Raw genomic sequence first — 24,311 nt, 5'->3', positions numbered from 1 at the left:
CTGTCCTAATCTTCATCAACAAAGTATTTTCTAGGGTACGCTACATCTAAGGAGCAATGGCTTCTTTGGATGAGACTTATAGCTATTTGGAGTTTTTTTTAAATATTATTTTTATTTTTTGAGAAAATAAGTGGAAAAGGAGGAGTTGAAGGTAGCGAGACAGACTGCTCAGTTAAACTAGTCAGCCATAGATATTACTTACTAGATATTATCTCAAAGCCATCCCAGAAGTCACGCACTTTCACGTCTGAAATTATGGCACAGTTCCTGCAGTTCACCAAATCTACATCTTGATCTCCAAATTCCAGGCTGAAAGCTTCTGGTTTCCAAAGCTCTGACTTCAACTTCTTATGGACACCAGATACCAGCACGGGCTGAGAATACAAAGATGAATGCTTACTCCACCATAACCAAATTTCTTACACATGCAGCCAAACTTTCTTAAGAGCTGAGACTCCTGGCTACCATCATACAAAAGACACCACAAATCTGTTTTTATCCATGTCTGGTTTTTGTGCATCAAACAAATAACCAGAGTCAAAGCAAACTTCAGTTCCAGGCCATGTGCAGTTGCCTTAGAAGTGGTATTGTATTAGACTTACTAAGGCAAGTGTATTAGGTCTACACGGCAAGGTGTTGGCAGCAGGGGTGGGCTCTGTGAGATGAAGCTGGGAGCTGCCCTGTGCTGGACAAAGATGGCTCCACCTGGCTCCAACAGACCCATCGCTGGCCAAAGCTGAGCCCATAATTGATGCTGGTGGTGCCTCTGTGATAATAAGAAAGGGTAAAAAATGCTCCGCGGCTGCTGGGGTGTGGGGAGGTGGGGAGGGAGGGGGGAAGGAAGCAAAAGAAACAACTCTGCAGACACCAAGGTCAGTGAAGAAGGAGGGGGAGGAGGTGCTCCACAAATTCCCTTGCAGCCCATGGAAGAGCCCATGGTGAAAGCAAGTTGCCCCCCTGCAGCCTGTGGAGGACCACAGTGGAGCAGAGGGAGATGCCCTGAAGGAAGCTGCAGCCCATGGAGAGCCCACGCTGGAGCAGGCTCCTGGCAGAAGCTGCAGCCCTTGGAGAGAAGCCTATGCAGGAGCAATTTTTCTGGCAGAAACTGTGCCCTGTTGGGGACCCACACTGGAGCAGTCTATTCCTGAAGGACTGCAGCCCCTGGAGAGGGCCCACACTGGAGCAGTTTGTGAAGGATGGTATCCTGTGGGAGGGACTCCACACTGGAGCAGGGGAAAAGCATGATGAGGAAGGAGCAGCAGAGATGAAGTGTTACAAACTGACTGCAACCCCCATTATTCTCCATCCCCGCTGTGCCGCTCCGGGGGGACGAGGAGGTAGAAGAGTTGGGGATGAAGGAGTAAAGTTATGCCTTTAGGAAGAAGGAGCAGGGCAGAGGGGGTAAGGTGTTTTTAGCTTTCTCTTTGTTCCCCACCATCTTACTCTATTTTTAATTGGCAATAAACTCAATTACTGTTTCACAAGTTGAATCTGTTTTGCCCATGACAGCAATCACTAAGTGATCTCCCTGTCTTTACTGTGACCCACAAACTTTTCCACCTTATTTTCTCCCCCTGTCCTGTTGAGAAGGGGGAGTGAGAGCAGCTGGGTAGGGGTCTGGCAGCCACCCAAGGTCAATCCACCTGTGGAAGTACAGTGGGTGCTGAGTCCCACCACCTCTCCTTTTTCTAAGCACAAATGCAACTACCACTAGAAACAGCATTTATAGTAAAGCCTTCTCATACGAAATTTTCATATTCTGATACAAATTTTTCAACTATTTCACTCATTCTTTATGTATAATCATGGATCATCATTAATTCCCTAGTACAAAACCAAGTAGCAGAAAAGTGGTTGTTCACTTGCAAAAGGGGTTTTAAGATGTTTAGGCTAACCACATATACACATTCCACACCAAGATTTGAGTGGCCTCTCCCCATAAATGCTCAAGGATTTGCTAACCTAACAGTACTAGGAAAGGTATACCAGACAATCCTCCCAACACTGGCCAAGACCTTGTCAGTTCTTCTCACCCTACAATCTCTACAGAGAATTACAAGACTTGAGAGAAAAGCAAAAGAGGGTATGAAGTGAACTTGCACATGGGCTACCGCACCTGAAGAACTCTAGGTTTGGTAACTGCTACCTATGTTCCAATGACAGTTCACATGTTTATGCAAGTTTAAATTAATTCCAAGCTGTGCCCTTACGTTAACAATGATCTGAAGGTGGATCATGGGTTTATTCACATGAAGAGCTCAGTATAACCCTGGGGAGCACAGATGCCCCTAGATGTTCTAGTAGTATCAGTGCAATTCCAAAATTAGGTTGCTTAAAAACACTCCAGTAACTAAGCACTGCTTCACCTGGATTGCCTGACGGCCTCCAACAGGACTAGTATCCATTTTAGTCCCTAAGTGAGGACAATTATTCATTCAGAAATGAATGGAGGAAAAAAACCAACAACTTTGGGGATAATAGAAATGGCCTTGGTTTTCAAATATAACACAACATAGCCCTTAAGTTCTAGAAGGCAGCAAAGAAACATCAACTCCAGAAGAGTAAGGTTTAAGAAAATAAATAGGGGTTGTCTCCTCCTGTCAACTTCAGGGAAAAAAAAAAAGGCAAAAAAACCCCACAGAACCACAGAAACGTTTAGGTTGGAAGGAAACACCCTCACACTAAAAAAAAGTGTTCTCTTGTGTTCAGGTTGCACATCCCGGTTTTTCATTTGTGCCCATTGCCTCTTGTCCTGTCAGTGGGCGCTGCTGAGAAGAGTCTGCCTCCCTCTTCCTCATTCCCTCTCACCAGGTATTCACACACGCTGATAAGATCTCCTCCCCACACTCCCCCGAGCCTTCTCCTCCCCAGGCTGAACAGCCCCAGCTCTCTCAGCCTCGCTTCATATGAAAGATGCTCCAGTCCCTTAATCGTCTTGGTGGCCCTTTGCTGGACTTGCTCCAGCAAGTCCATGTCTGTCTTGGACTGGGAAGCCCAGAACTGGACCCAGTACTGCTGGTGGCGCCTCTACCAGTGCCGAGTAGAGGGGAAGGATCGCTTCCCTTGACCTGCTGACAGCGCTCTTCCTAACGCAGCCCAGGATGCCGCTGCCCCGCTTTGTCACGAGGATGCATTCTTGGCTCACGGTCACCTCCTTGTCCACCGGGACCCCGAGGTCCTTCCAGGCAAAGCTGCTTTCCAGCCGGCTGCCCCCCAGCATGTACTGCTGCAGGGCGTTATTCCTCCTGAGGTGCAGGACTTTACATTTTCCCCTGCTGACCATCACGAGATTCCTCTCGGTTCAATTCTCCAACCTGTCCAGGTCCCTCTGAATAGCAGCACAACCATCTGGTGTATCAGCCATTCCTCCCAGTTTTGTATCATCTGTAAATCTGCTGATTGTGCATAAACTCTATCCCATCTAGGTCATTAATGAGGATGTTAAACAGTTCTCAATGCAATACTGACCCATTAGGGTACACCACTAGTGACTGGCCTCCAGTCGGACTTTGTGTTAGTGATCACAACCCTCTGAGTGTGGCATTTCAGTCAGTTTTAAATCCACCACACTGTCTACTTATCTAGTCTGTACTTCATCAGTTTGTCTGACAACATTATGACAGTGTCAAAAGCCTTATTAAAGTTAAGATAAAACAGATCCAGGGCTCTCCCCTTGTCCACCAAGCCAGTTGTCTCATCACAGAAGGCTATGAGGCAGGTTAAGCATGACTCAAACAGCATTCCTGAGCCCCTCTTCTCTTCAGGACCATATCCCATGGGATTCTTCCAGATATCTGAAAAGGTGAAAGTCTGCTCTCCTGAAGCCCAGGCTTTTGGTCTTGCTTTTTTGCTTTCCTCCTTCCTCTCAGGATCTTGAACCAAACCCCACCATCTGATAGTCACTGCAACAAAAACTGCCCCTTACCTTCACATCAACCACCAGTTCTTCCTTGTGTGTAAGCATGATGTCCAGTAGAGCATCCTTCCCTACTTGGCTCCTTGATCAGCTGTGTCAGGACATTGTCATCAATGCACTCCAGAAAATTTCAGGAGTGCTTCTGACCTGTTGTGTTGTTCCTCTGGCAGATACCAGGGTGGCCCCATGAGGCCAGGAAATGTGAACATAGGGCTTTCTCCAGTTGTCTGAAGAAGGCCTTATCACTTCTTCTTGATCAGGTGGTCTGTAGCAGATACTCGCCACAACGTTGCCCGTGTTAATCTGCTTGTTAATCCTGGCCCATAAGCTCTCAAATGGCTCATCATCTGTTCCTATGCAGTTTCACGCATTCCAGCTGCTCCCTCACATAAACAGCAATGCTCCCTCCTCACCTTCCTGGCCTGTCATTCCTGAACTGTCCCTCCTGAACAGCCTGTACCTAACCCTTGCCATAATGCAGTTGCATGAGCTATCCCACCACTTCTCCATCATACCAATGAGATTGTGGCCATGCAACTGCACACTGATTCCTCCCGTTTGTTCCTTGTGCTGTATGCATTAGTGTACAGGCACTTCAGGAAGGCACCTAGTCACACTGATTTCCCAGAAATGGTATGACAGCTTTCCTCACAATGCTGTGATGTACACAGTTCCTCACTTATGTGCATATGCTTGAGGTGAACATCTTTCATCCCTGTTTTCTTGAGTATGAGATTTCTCCTGTTCACATCACTCCACGTTGCTTGCTTGCCAACCCAATCAACTAATTCCTTTCTCAAAACTGGTCATGCTCTCCCTCCCTTGTTCCCGGCTTATAGCTCTCCTAATCAGGTTGGCCAGCCTGTGGACAAAGACGCTTCTGCCCCACTTAGATGGATCCCATCTCTTCCAAGAGTCCTCAATTCTCAAAGAGGTTCCCATGATCATAAACCCCAAAACCCTGTTGTCAAAACTAGCTGCGCAAACAATGGTTGACGTGCAGAATCCGTCCACCCCTCTACCCCTCACTGGCAGGATTAAGAAAACCACCTGGGCTCCATGGCCTTGACCACTACTCCCAGAGCCATACAGTCACTCTTGATACTGTCCAGGTCTCCCTGATAGTATTGTTCATGCCAATATGGAAGAGTAGCAGAGGGTAAATGTCTGAGGGACAGACAAGCTTTGACAGTCTTTCCACTATGTCCCAAATGTGAGGCCCTGACAAGCAGCAAACCTCCCTAAAATGACAGAGCAGATACACTGATCCCAAATTTAAATATATTCCCTGATCCCAACAGGAATTGTAACATTAAGGCAATGGAAAGGTTTTAATCATATTCTACAAAAACCTAGGGATCATGGATGAGGAGTAAAATGACAGTACCTTTCACAGGATGGGTCGAAACTCATGGATAAAGCTGATGGATAAATTAGTCTTCTTCAGTCCATGAAAATAATGACAAATTTTGATCCCTGCTGTATTCACTTGACCACTTGAACATAACAATTGGGGAGGGGGGGGGAGAAAAAAAAGAAAAAAAATCTACTTAACCTACTAGAACCCTTCCAGCTATTAAGCAGAGAATTTCTCACAGAAGAAAGAAAATGCTCTCTCTAGTGAAGAGCACAGCCAGGGTTGCAAGATAAAAGGATTGCAGATTTGGTTGGTAGACATTTCCTGCCAGCTCTGTTCTCACTACTAGAAGAAAACAAATAAAAACCTCCAACGCCACTCCAAATCTTCAGTATCTCAAAAAAGAGAAAGCTTAGTATGAAAACTCAGAAAAGAACAGGTTGCTATAGGATGAGAATCCTGACAGTATCCCCAGATGAGCAACAACCATGTTCAGGAGAGCAAAATGCTCTTGAAGAACAGCTCCAGAAAGAAATAATCTTATGGTCTGCAAGTGAATTCTGGGATAAGACAGAATTTAACTTATTTCTGACAATTTCGAAGACAAAGGAGTTGAAAAGCGTTGCTCTTCCTGCATGACACTGAAAGAGTGCCATTCATTATCCATTTGTTAAAGTGAAAAGAATTTTAACAATTTGGGATGCTACCATGGCTAAGATCTTCATACGGCTCAGATCTAGTGTCCAGTGTGCATTTATTGTGCTGGGGAGAGTAGCTAAGAGGTTTTTTCCAACTAAGATCTAGTGTCCAGTGTGCATTTATTGTGCTGGGGAGAGTAGCTAAGAGGTTTTTTCCAACTAAGATCTAGTGTCCAGTGTGCATTTATTGTGCTGGGGAGAGTAGCTAAGAGGTTCTTTCCAACTAACCTTTTCCAGCCCACAAAATGGGAAGGGGAAGATGATCTGGGGGATTGTGATGGAAATAATGTTCTTTGACTTCACTTTTAAGGGTGCAGCTGGGATGTACAGGAGGATGTCAGCCAAGGGAGAACTGTGACAGAGCAGAGTTTGTTGAGAGAATCTCTGCTTGAAGAAATTCTGTTTAGAACACCCTTGTCAAGACAGCAACGCCTGCCTGGGTCACCTGCTCTCTCTCGTGCAGGAATGAGAGAGGTTCAGTTAGATTGCTTTCCACATTTCAGCTGGAAACTCAAGTGAGTGCAACACCACTGGAGAATCCTTGAATGAGCAAGGGACTTGCCTAGTCTGCTGCTATACAAGGGGTCTTCTGAATGATAAAATCATCCAAAAGCATCAATAGCAATTTGGGGCAAAGCCTAAAATAGAGGGTCACAAATAGTACATGAGCATGACAGTTGTGGCCAGAGCCTCAGAGCGTGCACCGACTTGGAAGGCGATGCACACTGCAAGCTACACATCAGACAGAAGATGGACAATCACATCTCTAGACTCCATAAGGAGTCTCTCAGGATTCATTAACAGTCAAGAACCCCAGGGCTAAGTGCAGCATCTTGCACCTGGTGATTAACCAGTCTCATTTGCAGAGAAACTGAGAAGCACATCTTTTGTAAGTACCTCCCAAAATATTTAGGAACCTCCTCAGAGAGGCAGTATTATTTGCTGACAGAAAGGGTTGAGAAAGTTATCAGAGTATACTGACGAGAAACTAAGGAGCTCTTTGCCAATTCAGGCAGATGGTTGACACCACAGCACTGCAAAAGAATGATCTGAAATCCTTCATAAATACAGAAAGATGCAACAGGAAGAGACCCCTGTGCACTCCAAAAAAATCAGGACAAGAAGATACCTGCAATTAGGGGGAAAGCTGGCAATACCAGCAGCAAGCTAAGTTTCTAGTCAGACAAGGAGGGTGTGCTGCACAGTAGCCTCTTCCATCTCTTAGCAGCTGGCTAGGGGAGTCAGAAACAGGAACCGGTAACTCTGTGGTTGGTGGTGCCACAATCCTCTCTGCAGTTCTCATGGCTACATGCTAGGTATGCTTGTGCCCAGGGGACCCAGAGAATGTGCAGTCCCATGGGACACACTAAAATTAACTGGAAAGTACTCTACTTCTGGCAGGAATGGACCCTGAATGCCAAAAGAGGAACATGCAGCCTGATCTGTTCCTCTACCACAGCTCAGCAGTCCGCACGTCTTCTGAGCAACCACAAATAAGTATGGAGTGTGAGTGCCGAGTGCATTAGCACAATAACAACAGAACAGCTGCCAACGAGGACTTCTCCAGAAAAGATGATGAGGGACATAACTGTCTAGCACCAATGGTCTCAAATGCTGAGTAGCTGGTGAAGGTAACGGTGTCAGAGGTAGCTGCAGAACCAAGTGCCAAGAACACAGTTTGAACACTGGTGGACACCATATTCTGTTAGATCTATGGGTGTGCTTCCTCTGCAGCAGCAGCTACTCACCAATTTTTTTAAGATTCAGCTTGTCTGACCAGGCCAATCTTTATGACTCTCTGGAGAAGTCTAAGCTGTACCACTATGGATTGAGATCTGAAAAAGTGGCTATGCTGGCAGCAGGTCTAAGGTCCGGTCTCTTGACTGAAGGCCTAACTGGTTGATGACCCCTCAGACAATCCAGGAGAGTGCTCAATACATGAGATGCTGAATTCAAAACAATACTTGGCTTCACATAAGCTGTAGGCTCAGGATGAGACACTGCATCAAGCACACCCAAAAATTTCAGCAGAAATTCAGCAGAAGTTACTGCATGTAGCAGTATATTCTTGTACATGCTGCAGCTGGAAGGAATGGACCTTTTCCTGAGGCTATAAAGCATTAAGTATGGGGTAGATGCTAGGATGCATGTGGGAAATCATAGTGGATTCACTACTGGGCTGTAGTAGAGCAGGTTCAGCACAAACCACACCACAACTAAAAAGGCTGTCAAAGCAAACACCCTCATACTGGTAAGCTGAGAGAAGCTCAATGTGCAAGGGCACATGGGCTTGAGTCAGTACAGCACGGAGTGGAGAGGGCTGCTGTGTCCCCTGTTTATGGCACTACAGTCAAAACCTTCATTCATCATATTCACTCAGGAGCAACTGGCCAAAGTTTGAATGGACTTGTTAATAATCAAGGTACCGGTTAAAATTTCAGGATACTTATAAGCAGTAAAGGTTGGTTATTTGTCATCACCCACCTGGCCTTGTTTCCAGCACTCCCTGAAGATCTTCCAGTTGTTTTTGTTGCTAGGATCGTGAAGGCAAAGGAGTCTACCATCACACAGCCAAGAGTGGGAAGTGTGTGGATCCAGCACATTTAAGCCCATTACCATTTCCTTCACCTCTCTCTGTGTGTCAGCTAAATTACTAGCCCGTTTTGCAGCATCAGACGTCTTCTTATTTTCCACCACGGAAGCAATGATATGGTCTAAGAAGTTAGGCAGGCTGGCTTTACCTTTGGCCCCCTAGAAGACGTAAATCCAGAGGTAAGTTTAGTCTTGCAATAGCATACATATTAATGCATATCTGCTCTCATTCAGATTTTAGTCACGGACATCTTGCTATCAGAAAAACACGCAACAGTAAACAAATCAGCTCAGAGACAGGCACATACCCAGTAAGAACAGAAACAGCTATGCCCCTGTTTTATAATAGTAAAACTTAAAATAACCTGCTACAGGCTATCTAGAAAAAAATATTACAGCAAAAAATCATGGAATAGAAAAACTTAAGTCATCTAAACTCTGCTACTTCAATGGTAAAAAAAGGTTCATATTTTTCTTAACTTACATTAACATCTCAACTCTATTTCCCCATTTTCCTCATTCCATTACTAAGAAAGGGAATTCAACCCCGGCACAGGTGAGCTGAAGGATATGGGAACATTAAGTAAACACTGACAGACAGAGAGGAGAAGATGCTTCCTGGATGTATAATGTTAACAGAACCATTAGTAGACAGCCTCTCTGGCTGTGGCGTCCATGCTCCTCAAGGGACGTTTAGAACTCCTTAAGGGATGTTTAAAATTTGGAAGACATTAACAACACAATCTTAAATTGTGTTCTTAACTTAAAAAAAAAAAAAAAAAAAAAAAAAAAAAGCCTGCCTATAGGCCTTACCTATAGCAAGATACTTAAGACACTAAATATACTTCATATATTTAACAGAAGATAAACACTAACTGGAGCATTATTCACAAGACACCTATAGGAGGGGGCAGGGGTGTGATAGATTTCTAGTAGCAAAGAGCTTCTCATTCTAGCAAAAAAAAAAAACCCCAACAAACAAACAAACAAAAAACCAACCAAAAAAATGCCCCCCCTCCAAAAAAAAGCAGGGACTGGAACCTGAATGAACAGTAACAGTGAAAAACTATTACTGGAACAGTTTTGCCATCTTCTTTAAAACTGAAGTTCAACAGACAGAAAATTTACCATATGCAGAGATATCAATCTAAAATATAACACTATCCATAACTGAAGATACTAATTCAGTAAAAAATATTAATGGAATTATAGAAGAGTATAGGTCAGAAGGAAGACCTAGAGATTATTTGGTATAACTTTCTGTTGAAATCAGGTTAAGTTACCCCGGGCTGGGTCAAGCCAAACCTTAACTTCTCAGGGAAGGAGATTACATCACTTCTCTGGGCAGCCTATTCCACTGCTTGAACGTAAAGTAAGAATTTTTTCTTATATCCAGAGAGAAGTTCCCCTGAAGCAACTTGTGTCCATTGCCTCTTGCCCTCTTACCATGCACCCTTGTGAAAGGAGTACCTCCATATTCTCTACAACTACCTTTTAGATACGATAAGATCGATCAGATCCCCAAAGCATTCTCTTCTCTAGGATGAAGAGAACCGGTTTCTTCAACCTTTCTTCATGTGTCAAGCTCTCCAACGTTTTAATCATTCTTCATGGCCCTCCACTGGACCCCCTCCAATTTTTCAGTTTAATTCTTCAACTGGGGAGACCAAAACCAGAAAGTGTTCCAAGTGTGACCTAACAAGTGCTGAGTGGAATAATCACCTTCCCTGATGTGCTCCAGCTGTATGCTTCCTGATGAGGCCCAGGACAGTTTGCCTTCGCAGCTGCAAGGGTGCAATGCTGACTCATGTTCAGCTTGCTGTCCTCCCTGGGCTCCTTTCAGAAGCGTTACACCCCTGCTGGTCAGACCCCAGCCTGTACTGCTGCTGCCGATTATATTAGTTTTCTACAGCCTGTCTTATGCAAGTAAGACTAGATCATAACATCATCCACTTACAATGGTCTTAAAAATGTACCTTTATGCTAACTCTTTAGAGGCCACGAAATAGATAATATGTGGTTTAGCTATTACAGTCAATGCTAACTACTCTTCACAACAGAATGTCAATGCTCCAGAAACACCAAGATGATTCTCTTCATGAGCAGCTCTTATTCCTCTCAATTTGACCAACACAACTGCGGTTTCTCAGGTATGTTTTGTTCATATACATTCTATATTAAGCATCCAGGCATTCAACTGGAGGGTTGGACCAGAGTTCCCCACAAGTTCTTTCAAATCTAAATTACTCTGTGAAAACCAGAAGTCAAGAAAGTGTAAAAAGACATTACACAATAGATCTGATTCAATGCGGTGAGAGAATGCATAGAGCCGCAGGGACAGGGATACAAGTTGAGACAGGCCCTCTCAAGCCTTGAAGGAATAACTTGCTTTAAAACAAGTGATGGCAATTTCTTTGCCTGTACTCAGTGATGAGAGGGGGCGGGGGGGAAGTATTATCGGATTCACTTTCCTGCAGCAGCGACATATTTTCCCATACAGCTGTACGGGTCGTCCCTCTACCAAAACCAAAACAACATGAACTATTATTAAGGTTTCATCCTTCCAGCCTGACTCAGAGGAAAAAAAAAAATTCTGCTACGAGACAAGCCATTTCATCATCTTTCTCATTCTATCTGCCTCAGCTTTTGGAGAAAGTATTCTCCAAGAAGAGCTAAGCCTTGATAAATCCCACAGAATCTATCCTTCTCTTCAACTAAATGCTTGTAACCATTTCAAATATCATTGATTTATTCAAGGGTTTTTTTAAGGTTATTTCCTCCAAAACAGATTAAAGAGAAACAAAGTATCCTTATTCCAGAATAAGCATCCAGAAATAGCAACTACACCTTAAAGTCTTAAATTCATATTCTGTGTTAAATGCCTTTCAAGTATACATAAGTTTTTTTAAGGAACTGGTCTGCTCGTAGGTTTTTGTCTTTTTCTGTGGTATGCTCTTGCACATTTTTAAAGATGTGGAATTTAAAGCGAGCTTTTATAGGCATGCTGATTATCAATTAAACAATCTAAAGGCTATATTTAACTCACTTTCTTGGTCTCTTGCAAGGACTAGCTTCTCCACAGCAGTAGTAAACCAAACCACAAACTAACAATTAGCATCAAAATTCTCTACAGCTTTGTGGGGTGCTAAGATATTGCATTTGTTTCAACATTTAAGAATAAGACACTATAAAAACATTTAGATGAAAACTGTTAGATCATTATGAAATTCTTCCCTAGAACAGATATCATTGAAGGAATACAAAATTATTTACCGTAGAAGCTGCAGAAAAGACCGGAGGAAAGGGGATTCCTGTGTCTAATGGGACCTGAGGAAGCTTTCCTGGCCCCGTGTGTAGCAGATCTCTGAGGCTGGAGCCTTCAGCTTTGTTGCTAGATGTCACTGGCCCCAACAAGAGGCTATTAAACAGCTTTGGGGTTAGTGGGGAAACCTTTGTACTGGAGTTGAAGGAATCCAATCCAAAGGGTGAATGGGATTCTTTATTAAGCACTGACCTCAGTGATCCTGATTCTGCAAGATAAATATCAACATTGGGAAAAAAAAAAAAAGAAGAAAAAAGGCAAAGTTCAAATGATCATAAAGTTTTCTGAAATTATTTGCTCTTGCATTAAGTATTGACAGAATCTTGTGGTAAAGGTAAATTATCACTGCAACAGTGAATGAGTCACTTTAAAGAGAATCAAAGACATCATGTACTTCACATAGATTTTACCCTTAGCATGCTGTTAGTTAAGATATTGAATAGCACAATAGATCTCATCTGAAAGCTTGATACACAAGAAACCACAACTTTGTAATAGACTCAATTAAAAAAAAAAAAAAAACAAAACATTTCCTTGACTTTCTGAATTAATGTTTCAATATGAAATATTTCAAATTTTAACTGTAGTCAAAATATTACAGTGGCCAAGCCCTGAAAAACTAGTGAAAGAGTCATGAACATTTAACATTGACATATAAACTATCTCCTGCTAGATATATGGACAGGAATAAATCCTGTGTTAGTCATGTTACCTTTGATGACTGGGAGGTGTATTCTGTGAACAGTTATTTCATATTGAGAATCACACTTAAACTACTGAGTATTAAAGAAGTTCTAAGCTTTCATCTGACCCTCCAAGTAGACTCTACTCTCTCAATTCTTTGGAAATGCAGTCTTCACATAGCACACAAACCAGCTTTATTTACTTCAATATTTATAAAGTGACAAAGCTGCATCTGAAATTAATTACTATCATTTTACATCAGGATACCAGCTGCTTATTACTTAGAAAATAAATACAAGAACTGACACTGAAATAAAGGGGGAGTAACAAGACAGTATTTTTATCTTCAGCTGTATCATCATCTTTCCAGCTTTGCATATTCCTAAGCCTGTAAAAGAAAACTGATTCTAAGAGGCAAAGGAAGAAAAATGTTCTCTTCTATTTAGGGCTAGGCACTCTCACAAAGAATAGCAACCAAGCAGTACAATATCATTTCTCTTTTAATTCCAACCCCCAAGGGCATGTCTTCTGCTCACCTTTTGTTTCTTCTTTTGCTTTTTGCGTCGCTAAATCTGCAAGCCAGTGTAAGGCTGATGACGGAGCTGTTTCTGGACAAAGTGGTCTGTTAGTCTTTATTTCACCAGTGTTATTGGTTGGTAATGTCTCTGTTTTTGCAGATTCTTCTATCCTACTATCAGGTGGTTCAGATTTTGGAACAGTGTCCATTTCTATTTGCCCCACTCCTGCTGTCCCTGCTCCAGTGGAAAAGGTGCTCTCATTTCCAGAGACTGATGCACTAGGATTTACAGTCGGAAGCTAAAACAAAAATATAAACAACTGCTAAATGCTGAATAAAGGGAAGAGTTCAACTTGGGAGACATTTTAGTTATCCAATGCATTGGGTTTTGCTTGTTGGTTTTGTTTGTTCATTTGCTTCACGTGCACAGTAGAGTTCCTTTATGCTTATGCGGCAGCAGAGTACAGGAGCTTCGTCTCTGTGTATAACCTTGCACTGCGGTGTGAATTCTTATCACATCATCTTTTAACACAAGCCCATGCTTTTCGATTTCTCTTTTTTACAGGAGGACTCTTTGTGTGAACAGAAACAGAAGGGCTCGAGATCCAGCATAACATTCAGGAACCATAACAAAATAAATGCACATGTTGCAAGCTACTCATACTGGTTTGTTTAAAGATACAGCATCAATATGAATGGCTTCCCACCCAACTTCTACATGAGAGTATTAGCCCAAATGTCCACTTGGTAAATCACAGTTGCACCACACATCCCTGAAAAATGTCCCAGAAGATTTTTGCTAAGCTAAAACACTCAGAATACATATTGAGAAAATAAAGTTTGTGTTTTACAATAGATTAGTCTAAAGGATCTAACGTTTTAATAGATCTTAAAAATGTAATCCCAAACAAGGTAATTTCAGCCTCAAATTACATACCTGTGATATTCCATTAGTGACAGCTGGTCTCAACACTGATTTGTTCTGCCGGCTAATACATGGACAATTGGCTTTAATACCCCATTTGCCTCGTGCTGCATGAACCATATCTCCAATATTGTAAAGCGCTGGAAATAAAGTTAAAATCTTTAATATCACGTGTAAAGAAAACTAAAAACAAGGTCTTAACTATAACATGTATGCAGTATTTTTAGTATTACTGCTAAGTATCTTGAAGATCACATGCTGTAACAAGACACTTGTCTCTGAATAGTGTAGAGAATTGTGCTAGCACTAGCTTTGCAATGTCACTGAGAGGCTGTCAAGCCTGGCAAATCCTATAGATTATCATCTGCTCCTACTATTCCCTGTAGCATCCAATGATACTGCAATGAGGCAACTTAGAACCATCAAAAGAGACTGTATCTCCCTTGGAGCAATGCTAAAAGGATCTGGAGCACAGGTGGTGTTCTTCTCTATCCTCCCAGTAAGAAGATGGAGGTCAAATTAAACAGGTGAATGCCTGGCTGTGCGGCCAGTGCCATATTCAAGGTTTTGGCTTCTATGATCACGAACCTACCTTTGAGAAGCCGAGTCTCTTGGGAGCTGATGGGATTCACCTGCCCAAGCAGGGCAAGAGAGTCTTTGCCAACAAGTTGGCCAGACTTATATGGAGAGCTTTAAACTAGATTTAATGGGGGAAGGGGACAGAGATTTGAGCAACAGAGAAGAGCCAGGGGCTGCTGATGTATTAGGAACCAAGAGGGAAACATCTGTGAAATGCCTCAAAGGAATTTGGGCATGCTTCTCTCAAGAGCTGACAAGGTTGACAGCCCAGCTGAAGTGCCTCTATATACCACTGCATGCAGCATGCGTAACGAGCAGGAGGAGCTGGAAGTCATTGTGCAACTAGAAAGATACAATCTAATTCCTATCGCTGAAACATGATGGGACGAATCGCATGACTGGAGCACTGCGGAGTGGTTGCTCTCTATGTAAAAGAATGGATTGACTGCACAGAGCTGTCTTTGAAAAACAGCGATGAACAGGTTGAGAGCTTATGGGTAAAAATTCGGGACCAAGCCAACAAAGGAAACCTCACTGTTGCTGTTTACTACAGGCCGCCTGAGCAAGGGTAGCCTGCTGACAAAGCCTTCTTACTACAATTACAAGAAGCATCATGCTCACAGGCTCTGATCCTGGTGGGGAAATACAATCACCTTGACACCTGCTGGGAAAGCAGCACAGCAAGCTGTATGCAGTGTAGACGACTTCTGCAGTGCATCGAGGATAATTTCTTAATCCAGAAAAAGACAGCCTGACTAGAGGATAAGCGTTACTGGACCTGTTGCTCACCAACATGGAAGAATTAATTACAGATGTCAAGACTGGTGGCAGCCTGAGCTGCAGTGATCATGCCCTGGTGGAATTCACAGTCTTGAGGGATATGGGCCAGGTGAAGAGTACAGTCAGGATGCTGAATTTTAGGAAAGTGAACTTTCAGTTCTTAAGAAATTAGTGTATGGGACCCACTGGAAAACTGCCCTCGGGGACAAAGGAACTGAACAGAGCTTGCAACTCTTTAAGAACATTTTTCTTAGAGTGCAAGAGCTCCAAATTCCCATCTGCAAAAAATCGAGCAAGGAAGGCAGGAGAACAGCATGGGTCAGTAAGGACCTCCTGGTCAAACTAAAATATAAGATGGAAATGCATAGGCAGTGGAACCAGGGACATGTCTCCTGGAAAGAATACAGGGACACTGCCTGGATGTGTAGGGATGGGATCAGGAAAGCTAAGGCACAGCTGGAGCTGAATTTGGCAAGGCATGCAAAGAATAAGGGCTTTGACAGGTATGTTGGCCAGAAATGGAAGATTATAGAAAATGTACACCCTACCTTCACTAAATAAGACAGGAGAGCTGGTCACAGCTGACACGGAGAAAGCTGAGGTACTCAACAATTATTTTTTTTTTTCCCCTCTGTTTTCAGTGGTATTCTCTCAAGTCCCTGAACCTCAAGGCAGGGACCGGGAGAACAAAGTTCCTCCCATCATAGGAGAATCATAGAATATCTCACGCTGGAAGGGACCCATCAAGGATCAAGTCCCACTCCCTGCTCCTTGCAGGACTACCTAAAACTGAATGATATAGCTAAGAGCATCGTCCAGATGTCCCTTGAACTCTTGACAGGCTTGGTGCTGTGACTGCTTCCCTGGGGAGCCTGTTCCAGGGACTGACCACTCTCTCAGTGAAGAACCGCTTCCTAATGTGCAGTCTGAACTTCCCCTGGCGCAGCTTCATTTCATGTCCTCGTGTCCTGTCGCTGGTCAGTGGAGAGAGGAGATCAGCACCTCCCCTTCCGCTGCTCCCCTTGAGGACCGTGTAGACTGTGATGAGGTCACCCCTCAGCCTTCTCTTCTCCAAGCTGAACAAACTGAGTGACCTCAGCCACTCCTCATAAGTCTTGTCCTCAAGACCCTTTGCTATCTCGGTCGCCCTCCTCTGGACACATTCTAATAGTATGATGTCCTTCTTGTATTGAGGCACCCAAAACTCCACACAGTACTTGAGGTGGGGCTCCACCAGTGTGAGGTTCAAGACTACCTGAGGCACCTGAACATACACAAGTCCATGGGACCTGATGAGGTGCATCCCACGGTCCTGAGGAAACTGGCTGATGTAGTTGCCAAGTCACACTCCACCATACTTGAAAAGTCCTGGCAGTCAGGTGAAGTCCCCACTAGCTGGAAAAAGGGAAACATCACACCCATTTTTAAAAAGGGTAAAAAGGAGGACCCTGGGAACTACTGACCAGTCAGCCTCACCGCAGTGCCCAGTAAGATCATTGAGCAGATTCTCCTGGAAGACATGTCAAAACATATGGAAGGCAAGGAGATGATTAGAGACAGCCAACACGGCTTCACCAAGCACAAATTGTGCCTGACTAATCTCGTGGCTTTCTTCAACGGAGTGACTGCATCATTGGACAAGGGAAGAGCAAAAGATGTTATCTACCTAGACTTCTGTAAGGCCTTCAATGGGGTCCCCCACAACTTTCTTGCCCCTAAATTGGAGAGATATGGGTTTAACAGCTGGACTATTCAATGGATAAGGAACTGGCTGGATGGCTGCATCCAAAGAGTTACAGTCAATGGCTCTATATCCAAGCGGAAATCAGTAACAGGTGGTGTCCCTCAAGGGTCCTTACTGGGACCAATACTATTTAATATCTTCATCAATGACAGATAGTGGGATTGAGGGCACCCTCAGCAAGCTTGGGGATGACACCAAGCTGAGTTGTGTTTAGCAGTTGATATGCTAGAGGGAAGGGAGGCCATCTAGCAGGACCATGATATGAGCCAGCAATGTGCGCTTGCAGCCCAGAAAGCCATATTGTATCCTGGGCTGCATCAAAAGAAGCGTGGCCAGCAGGTCAAGAGAGGTGATTCTCCCCCTCTACTCTACTCTACCCCACCCCACCTGGAGTCCTGCATCCAGCTCTGGGGTGCCCAGTACAAGACAGACATGGACCTGTTGGAGCAGGTCCAGAGGAGGCCACGAAAATGATGAGAGAGCTGGAAGCCCTCGCCTATGAAGAAAGGCTGAGACAGTTAGCATGGTTTGGCCTGGAGGAAAGAAGGTTCTGGGGAGACCTTATTGTGGCCTTTCAATATATAAAGGGGATCATAAGACAGACAGAGAGAGACTTTTTACCAGGGCCTGTAGTGACGGGACAAGGGGCAACAGTTTTAAACTGAAAGAGGGTAGACTTAGATTAAATATAAGGAAGAAATTCTTCACTCTGAGGGTGGTGAGGCACTGGAACAGGCTGCCCAGAGAAGCTGTGGATGCCTCAACCCTGGAAGTGTTCGAAGTCCGGTGGGACGGGGCTTTGAGCAACCTGATCCAGTGAAAGATGTCCCTGCCCATGGCAGGGAGGGTGGACTAGATGAACTTCAAAGGTCCCTTCCAACCCAAACCATTCTATGATTCTATGATTTTTAGGACCAGTTATGTAAACAGTCAAGTAAATGTTCAGCACTGACAATTTACTTTCCCTCCCCCAACAGAAAAGAAAAAGATCTTTCTTGCTGAGCTGAGCACAAGAAGTCACACCTAGTATCAGAAGGGTGTTCACTTCAAACCCACAGATTGATCTTACTTGGGTTACCTTCCCTTCAACCCTTCTGCTGTAGCAAGTGAAAGTCTCCTCTAAATCCATGCTAGAAAAGGTGACAGCTACAACACCAACCATCTTAGTATTTTTTCCACTTGCTTGCTCAGAATTGAGGGAAAAAAAAAATTGGAATTTTTCCTTTCAGGTTTCAAGCATTACCTGTACCAGGAATGATCTGTGTCGGCATAAGATTCTCTGGTTCATGAGACTGACCCTTTGCACACTTCAGCCACGAGAAGACTTCCTCATCACCAATCTCCTCGGTCTCTGGAATAAAGACACACAAAAAGTAAAATTTTGTACAAAAGTCACTAAAACTTTACAATACAGAATGTTTCTGCATCAATATTTTTTCTTTAGATTCTTCACAGTGCAGGAGGTTAACCTGGTGATCTCAGAAATAAACTATAAATACAGACCATTAGAACAGGATCTACAGCAACTTCTTTGCCTCTTCAGATTATACAGCTACCACAGTCATTTTCCCTTTATCTCTAGCAGCTTGTTATTTTCAATCACCTAAAAATCTTGGCTTCTAGCCTCGGTTTTTGAATATCACACTCTTGTTCTCATTATGCTTTCCTAAGTTATAGAGTAATTCTGTCTTTTCTTGTCATCATCTCCTAAGCTTTTTCAACAAAAAGTTATCTGCAGATCAGTTCCAGGAAGAAGAAACTAAGCTCTCCTGTCAGTATATCTATTTACAAAGCTAACAAGTAGCAAACTAATAGTTTGAAAAGTAGTCTGACAAACTTTTAATTCTTCAGATTTTAAATCAAGTTGGGCCTACAAATATGTAGCTGCATAAGCTGCATGCCATTGTCTTCCTTTAAAAATGAAGGTGGGGGGGAAGGGTGAATGGGGTAGAATATGAGAAGGATCATATAAAACTTCATTTCATGGTCCTTTAGACCTGGTATCTGCATAGGTTGTTTCTACAGAACAAAGTTCAGAAGCCTCTTGAGGCAAGTAATTGTATTTAAGTAATGCCTTGGTTCTACAGTTTGGCTCATTCCAAAATTTCAGACTTCATCAATAATCTGTAATTACAATACTGTTTTCAGGAGACATCATTGATAAGCAATATATATGTATACACCCCACCCCACCCCCCAATATTTGACATTGTAAAATATCAATCTCTTCAATGCTGACCCTCCTCTGTACACCAGTGAGTAAAAACTTCTCATATGCCCTGGACATCTCTTCATTTTAACCCGGCACAGGTAAGGTAATCATATTTATTTCCTTGATGTGAGAAGAAAAGGGGTTAAGAGACTATTGCCCTTGAATCATGGACAGCTTTATGCCACATTCCATCAGTGATATGTTCAGTCCCAAATGCTTTTTTCCAAACATGTACAGCGCCAGATACAAGAAACCCTATTCTACTTAGTTTCAACTATTTCCACTGTACCCAGGTTAACCACGTCTTAAAGATTGTTATGCTCTCTTCTGGTGTATTCTGGCAGTAATTTCATAGGCTTCGTTATTATACTGGATCTGGCTGGGATGGAGTTAATTTTATTCATAGCAACTCACGTGGTGCTGTGTGTTAGACTTGCGACCAAAACAATTCTGATAACACACTAATGTTTTAGCTATTGCTGAACAGTGCTTGTACAGCGTCCAGGTCTTTTCTGTTTCTCACTCTACCCACCCCACCAGGGAATAGCCTGGGGGTGCACAAGAGGCTGGGAGGGAACACCACCAGGCGGATGACCCAAACTAAGCAAAGGGGCATTCTATGCCGTACAATGTCACACTCAGTCATAAAAACAGAGAGGAGGGAGTTTAAGGGGGCTAGCCATCTTTTGCTCGGGGAACTGCTGGGCAACGGTCTGCCCATGGGAGGTGGCGAGTGATTGCCTTTGCATCAACTTGCTTTGTTTTGTCTTCTTTCTCTTTTGTTATTTCTCCTTCAATTATTAAACAACTTTTATCTTGACCCACAAATTTTCTCGCTTTTACTCTTCCTTTCCTTTTTCCCCAGTCCCATTGTCGTGGGGGAGTGAGCAAGTAGTGGCATGGTACTTAGCTGCCTACTGAGGTTATGCCACAACAATGATATAAAAATAGGTGACTATTTATCTATTTCAAAAACCTATTGCTTTTATAACTCATTCAGTGTTCTCTGGCACCTTTATCATAATGAATAGACAGCAGTACTCACACTTACAAACATCCAGCATTTTGTACATCTGCTCCATATAATAACGTAACTGTCACTAAGAGCCTTACACTTAAGATTGTCCATTGTCAGCACCCACACTACCAAAGCAGTCTCAATACAGTAAAATACACAAAAAAGCAACCAGGTATTCACTTTCGTAAACATAGTGTGCCTCTATTTGTTAGAAAATGAACTTACTGAACTTTTTCCTGAATTATAAACCCTAGTGCATCAAGGAATCAAAGAAAGAAGAACACTTTCCAATGTAACTCCTTTTTACAGAAAGGAGCTCTCTGCAATGTCTGCTTACTAGTTCATCTTGTGATGGTTCCAAACTGTTAAGATATTACTTAATTTTCTTTTATACTTTCTGAGGAAAAGATGAAACTATTCAGTAGTCTGTCTCAGTACATAGCCTATGCCTGCTGACGTTATAATATTAATATACAAATTCTAACCAAATAGATAAAACAGAGGTATTCAAGGAAACAAAGAATGGAACAGCAGCATATAAGACAGTAGTGCCAAAATTCCAAACCTCCAGCCTCCCAAGCTGATACTCACTCACTCTCCCACAAAACCTTCAGCAACTTCCCAGAAACTATCCTCACTGAAAGCCAGCCAGTTCAACGATTACAGTGGGGGGGAAAAAATCCAGTACTCACCGCTACGTGGACGGCTCTTCCTCAGCCGGTAACAGTCCAGACAGACCCCAAAACCACACTTGCGACAAACCCAATGAATATTGAAGAGTGTCGTCTCACATACATCACACATTTCCCTCACGCCACGTACTGCTCGCTTCCATGCCACTTTCTCTATAAAGAGAAGAAACATTAGGAATTATTGCTTTTATATTTTGCATTTCTCCCACCGAATCTGAGAATATCACAGTTAACATTGATAAAGAAAACAATTCACAGAAACATGACTTGAGGACAGAGTATAGAAACACATACTTTTTACATTCAGAGATACATTCTTTGAGTTGCTAGTCTTGTGACACTATTAAAAATCCCCATTTCTAAGAGTGGGTAAGGTCAAGTCCCAAAATGCACACACTACAGAGAAATGGAGGACCTTACAGAGTTCTGCAGTAACTGAATTTCAAGGAGCACTTACGGAACTTACAGCAAAATTATAAAACTTCTGCTAGTTTTACGAACAAATAATGTGAGCTTATAATACTATAAAGAATATGTATTTAGTTTTACTAATCGGATGCCTGTCAACTCTTTGGATTCTAAACCAACACATTTGCTAAGGAAGGGGACGTCCTCTCCAAATGGCTGCCCCTGAACATTCCAGAAGCTAAAGGGAAAAATCAGATAGAGCTATCCATGTGATACGCTGGGATACCTTTAGAAAATTTTTTCTAAACCTACTCCCCTTGTAGTGGCAACACTGCCAACTAGTCGCTGAGCTGAGTCCTTGCAGGTTGAACGCAGGTGCTGCTCCCTCCCTGGAAAACCCTGTGCTTTTATGTGACGTCCCTGGAGTGTAACAGGATAGGAATACGTAAGAAAAGCTGCTTATTAAAGTGTAGCTGGCCAGTGCAATAAGTGATCTGGACTTATTTCTATTTTCTTAGGAGCATGGGTCACCTGATTTCTGCATTTATTTATTGAAAAATAATTAAGATGTCTGGGAAAGTTACTGTTAGCTTCCTTGGTAGTAATGTTGCACTGATCCAAAAGAAAAATCCCCAATGCTGGTCCCACAATTACACCCCCCCCCAAAAGTGAATATAGCCTTCTCTTTGGAAGAAAAGGAGCAGCATTTTGACAACAAATTATATTATACTTTCAACTCTATTCCACTGCATCGTACACACATTACACAGAGAAGATGGACAAAAAACACGTCAAAAGCCCAGCTTACGATGTGGCTCCACCATCATCATTGCCTCCTTCTCTGACATAACAAGCTGGCAGAACTGGTCCCCAACATTAGCCAGGATATATTTGGAAGTTTCCAGATCGATCCCCTCTGCAGGGGAGGAGGAAGGAATCCATAGGCTCATGGCATCAGGGTCACTCTGTTGTGGGTTCAAGAAACCCTCGACTCGTAGAATACCTTTCCGGGTAAATATTAGCCTGCAGAAAACAGAATGGAGCAACTGAGAAGCTGCTTAGCCACCTTTAATTACCTTATAATGCCATCTATGTCAGAACATAAACACAGAAAGGGGAAAAAAGGCTTGAGCTAGAGTGCTATACTCTACAGCCAGTACAATTATTACGCAAATCCAAACAACACAGAGAATAAGGTACACGAAAGCAATAGCTACAAAACCCACTAGAATGAATCCCCAGGTCCCAGTAAGCATTGGTGGGAAATTCCACATACAGGAAATGCCTACAGCTTGGTAAGTCACATTTCTCTATACTATTAATAGAAAGAGATGACAAAATTCAAATTATTTGGGCTGCTGCATGATGCTGCTTGTAAAATTGTGCATGGTTTTCATTCTCTACTTTAACTCAGGAGAAAGTTATTTCCCAACTTTTGGGAAACCAGTATTTTCAGTCCTGGCTAGGGCCACTAGCACTTGGCAACTGTTCTAGCAGTTCCCATTACAAGACATACAAAAATCCTTATCATATCTACTATTCCTGCCACTGCTCTCCACAAAGACGAGTCACGACTGTTTTATCAGTAGCTGTTGACCCTCCTAGTCTTTGTATGGTAAAAGATATAACAACATAAGTTACAGAACCCTGAACATCTCCTGCCAATACTAAAGATAACTCCATTTTCAGGCAAAAACAATCTTGTCTTTAATCTCAATGCTAGATTAATTTTTAACAAGTTCAGGAAGAGAAGCAGCTATAATCCTTACTGGATAGGTGGCACACGCTAAAAATTCATTTCATCGTTTATATGTCAGAAAGTGAACAAACATCTTTTTGGATGCTATTCTAGCACTTGCTAGAATAGGCAGTTAAGGAAGATGAAGAGAAGCGTGACAGGTCAAAGAACGGTAAGACGGGTACACGACACAGAGAGAAAACACAGGTAGTGTTCTACTCCTAAAAATCAGTTCTGTACTCAATAAAACCTAGTCAAACATTATCCTCATGCTGGCAATGTTTAGTTACTTGTTAACCAAATTAATTTTTTTTTTTCTCTGTTCTGAACTCCTTATGAAAGAGGAAGAGAACAGTTATTGCATACAAACTGCTACCCAACAGTAAAATTCTACCCAATAAAGCAAATTCAATCCCCTGAGGCTGGGCCTGGAGGCTCACTTAGTATCATATAGCTGTATCTTCCAACAGCAGCCCTTCCTGCCCCAGCGAGGGAATTCCAGTCAGGTGACGCAGGGAAATGCAAGACACTCAAAATCTTCATTATTGTACCTCAATCATATTAAATAAGTAAAACATAATTACTTTGTGCTTGGACATGGTTCAAGCTCTGCACAAAGACTATATATGAAGGAAGGAAGAATTTGAGCACCTCCGGAAATGGAAGAAGCGACACGCCACAGTTGAGTCATCCTGCTCTTGCTCCTTAAATTTGCGGTACCGCTCCAGACGGCACTCCCGGCACTTGTGCAGATGTGGAGCTACATTGATGCAAGAGCCATCCTGGAGAAAAGGCTCACCTGACTGCTTCAGCTTCCTCACCTTACTCATATCTTTCAGCACAGATTGGCCAACTGAGTGAGGCAAAGTAGAAGTAAAAATCCATTAGTTAACTGCAACAGCAAACCCATGTAAAACCAGTACGACTGTTCAAGTCTGCAGCATACCACACTTTTGTCCTGACAAATATATGCTTAAACATTTCTCAAACTGAACATGTTAATTCACATACAAGAAGCATTAAGCTTTAGCCTTGTAAATATCCTGTGTGCTGCCTACTGAGCATAAATGAGGTTTACACCTGTGGTTAGAGGAGATATCCCAGTATCCCACATCCTTGTGCTTCCAAG

The 24,311-nt window shown here is 42.9% G+C and overlaps 1 protein-coding gene across 5 annotated transcripts in view; it reads right to left on the bottom strand.

The window, feature by feature from the left end:
• Positions 1-24,311, bottom strand: part of KDM3B (lysine demethylase 3B) — a 69,773-nt gene that overhangs the window by 11,943 nt on the left and 33,519 nt on the right. For 3 of the 5 annotated variants that reach the window (XM_082324515.1, XM_082324517.1, XM_082324516.1), the window contains exons 9-17: positions 23,834-24,035; positions 22,253-22,467; positions 21,037-21,189; positions 18,358-18,465; positions 14,024-14,151; positions 13,106-13,385; positions 11,837-12,093; positions 8,456-8,722; positions 203-374 (exon numbers count right to left, since the gene is read on the bottom strand). In XM_082324515.1, the coding sequence (XP_082180641.1) occupies positions 203-374; positions 8,456-8,722; positions 11,837-12,093; positions 13,106-13,385; positions 14,024-14,151; positions 18,358-18,465; positions 21,037-21,189; positions 22,253-22,467; positions 23,834-24,035 (1,782 nt within the window). Of the gene's footprint in view, positions 1-202; positions 375-5,303; positions 5,413-8,455; positions 8,723-11,836; positions 12,094-13,105; positions 13,386-14,023; positions 14,152-18,357; positions 18,466-21,036; positions 21,190-22,252; positions 22,468-23,833; positions 24,036-24,311 lie in introns of those variants that run through there. The other 2 variants (XM_082324518.1, XR_014229508.1) reach the window with 2 other exon arrangements.

This window comes from Platalea leucorodia, assembly GCF_965183815.1.
Source record: "Platalea leucorodia genome assembly, chromosome: 11".
Lineage (NCBI taxonomy): Eukaryota > Metazoa > Chordata > Aves > Pelecaniformes > Threskiornithidae > Platalea > Platalea leucorodia.
The sequence above is the reverse complement of the archived record's forward strand: the minus strand, read 5'-3'. Positions and strand labels throughout refer to the sequence as shown.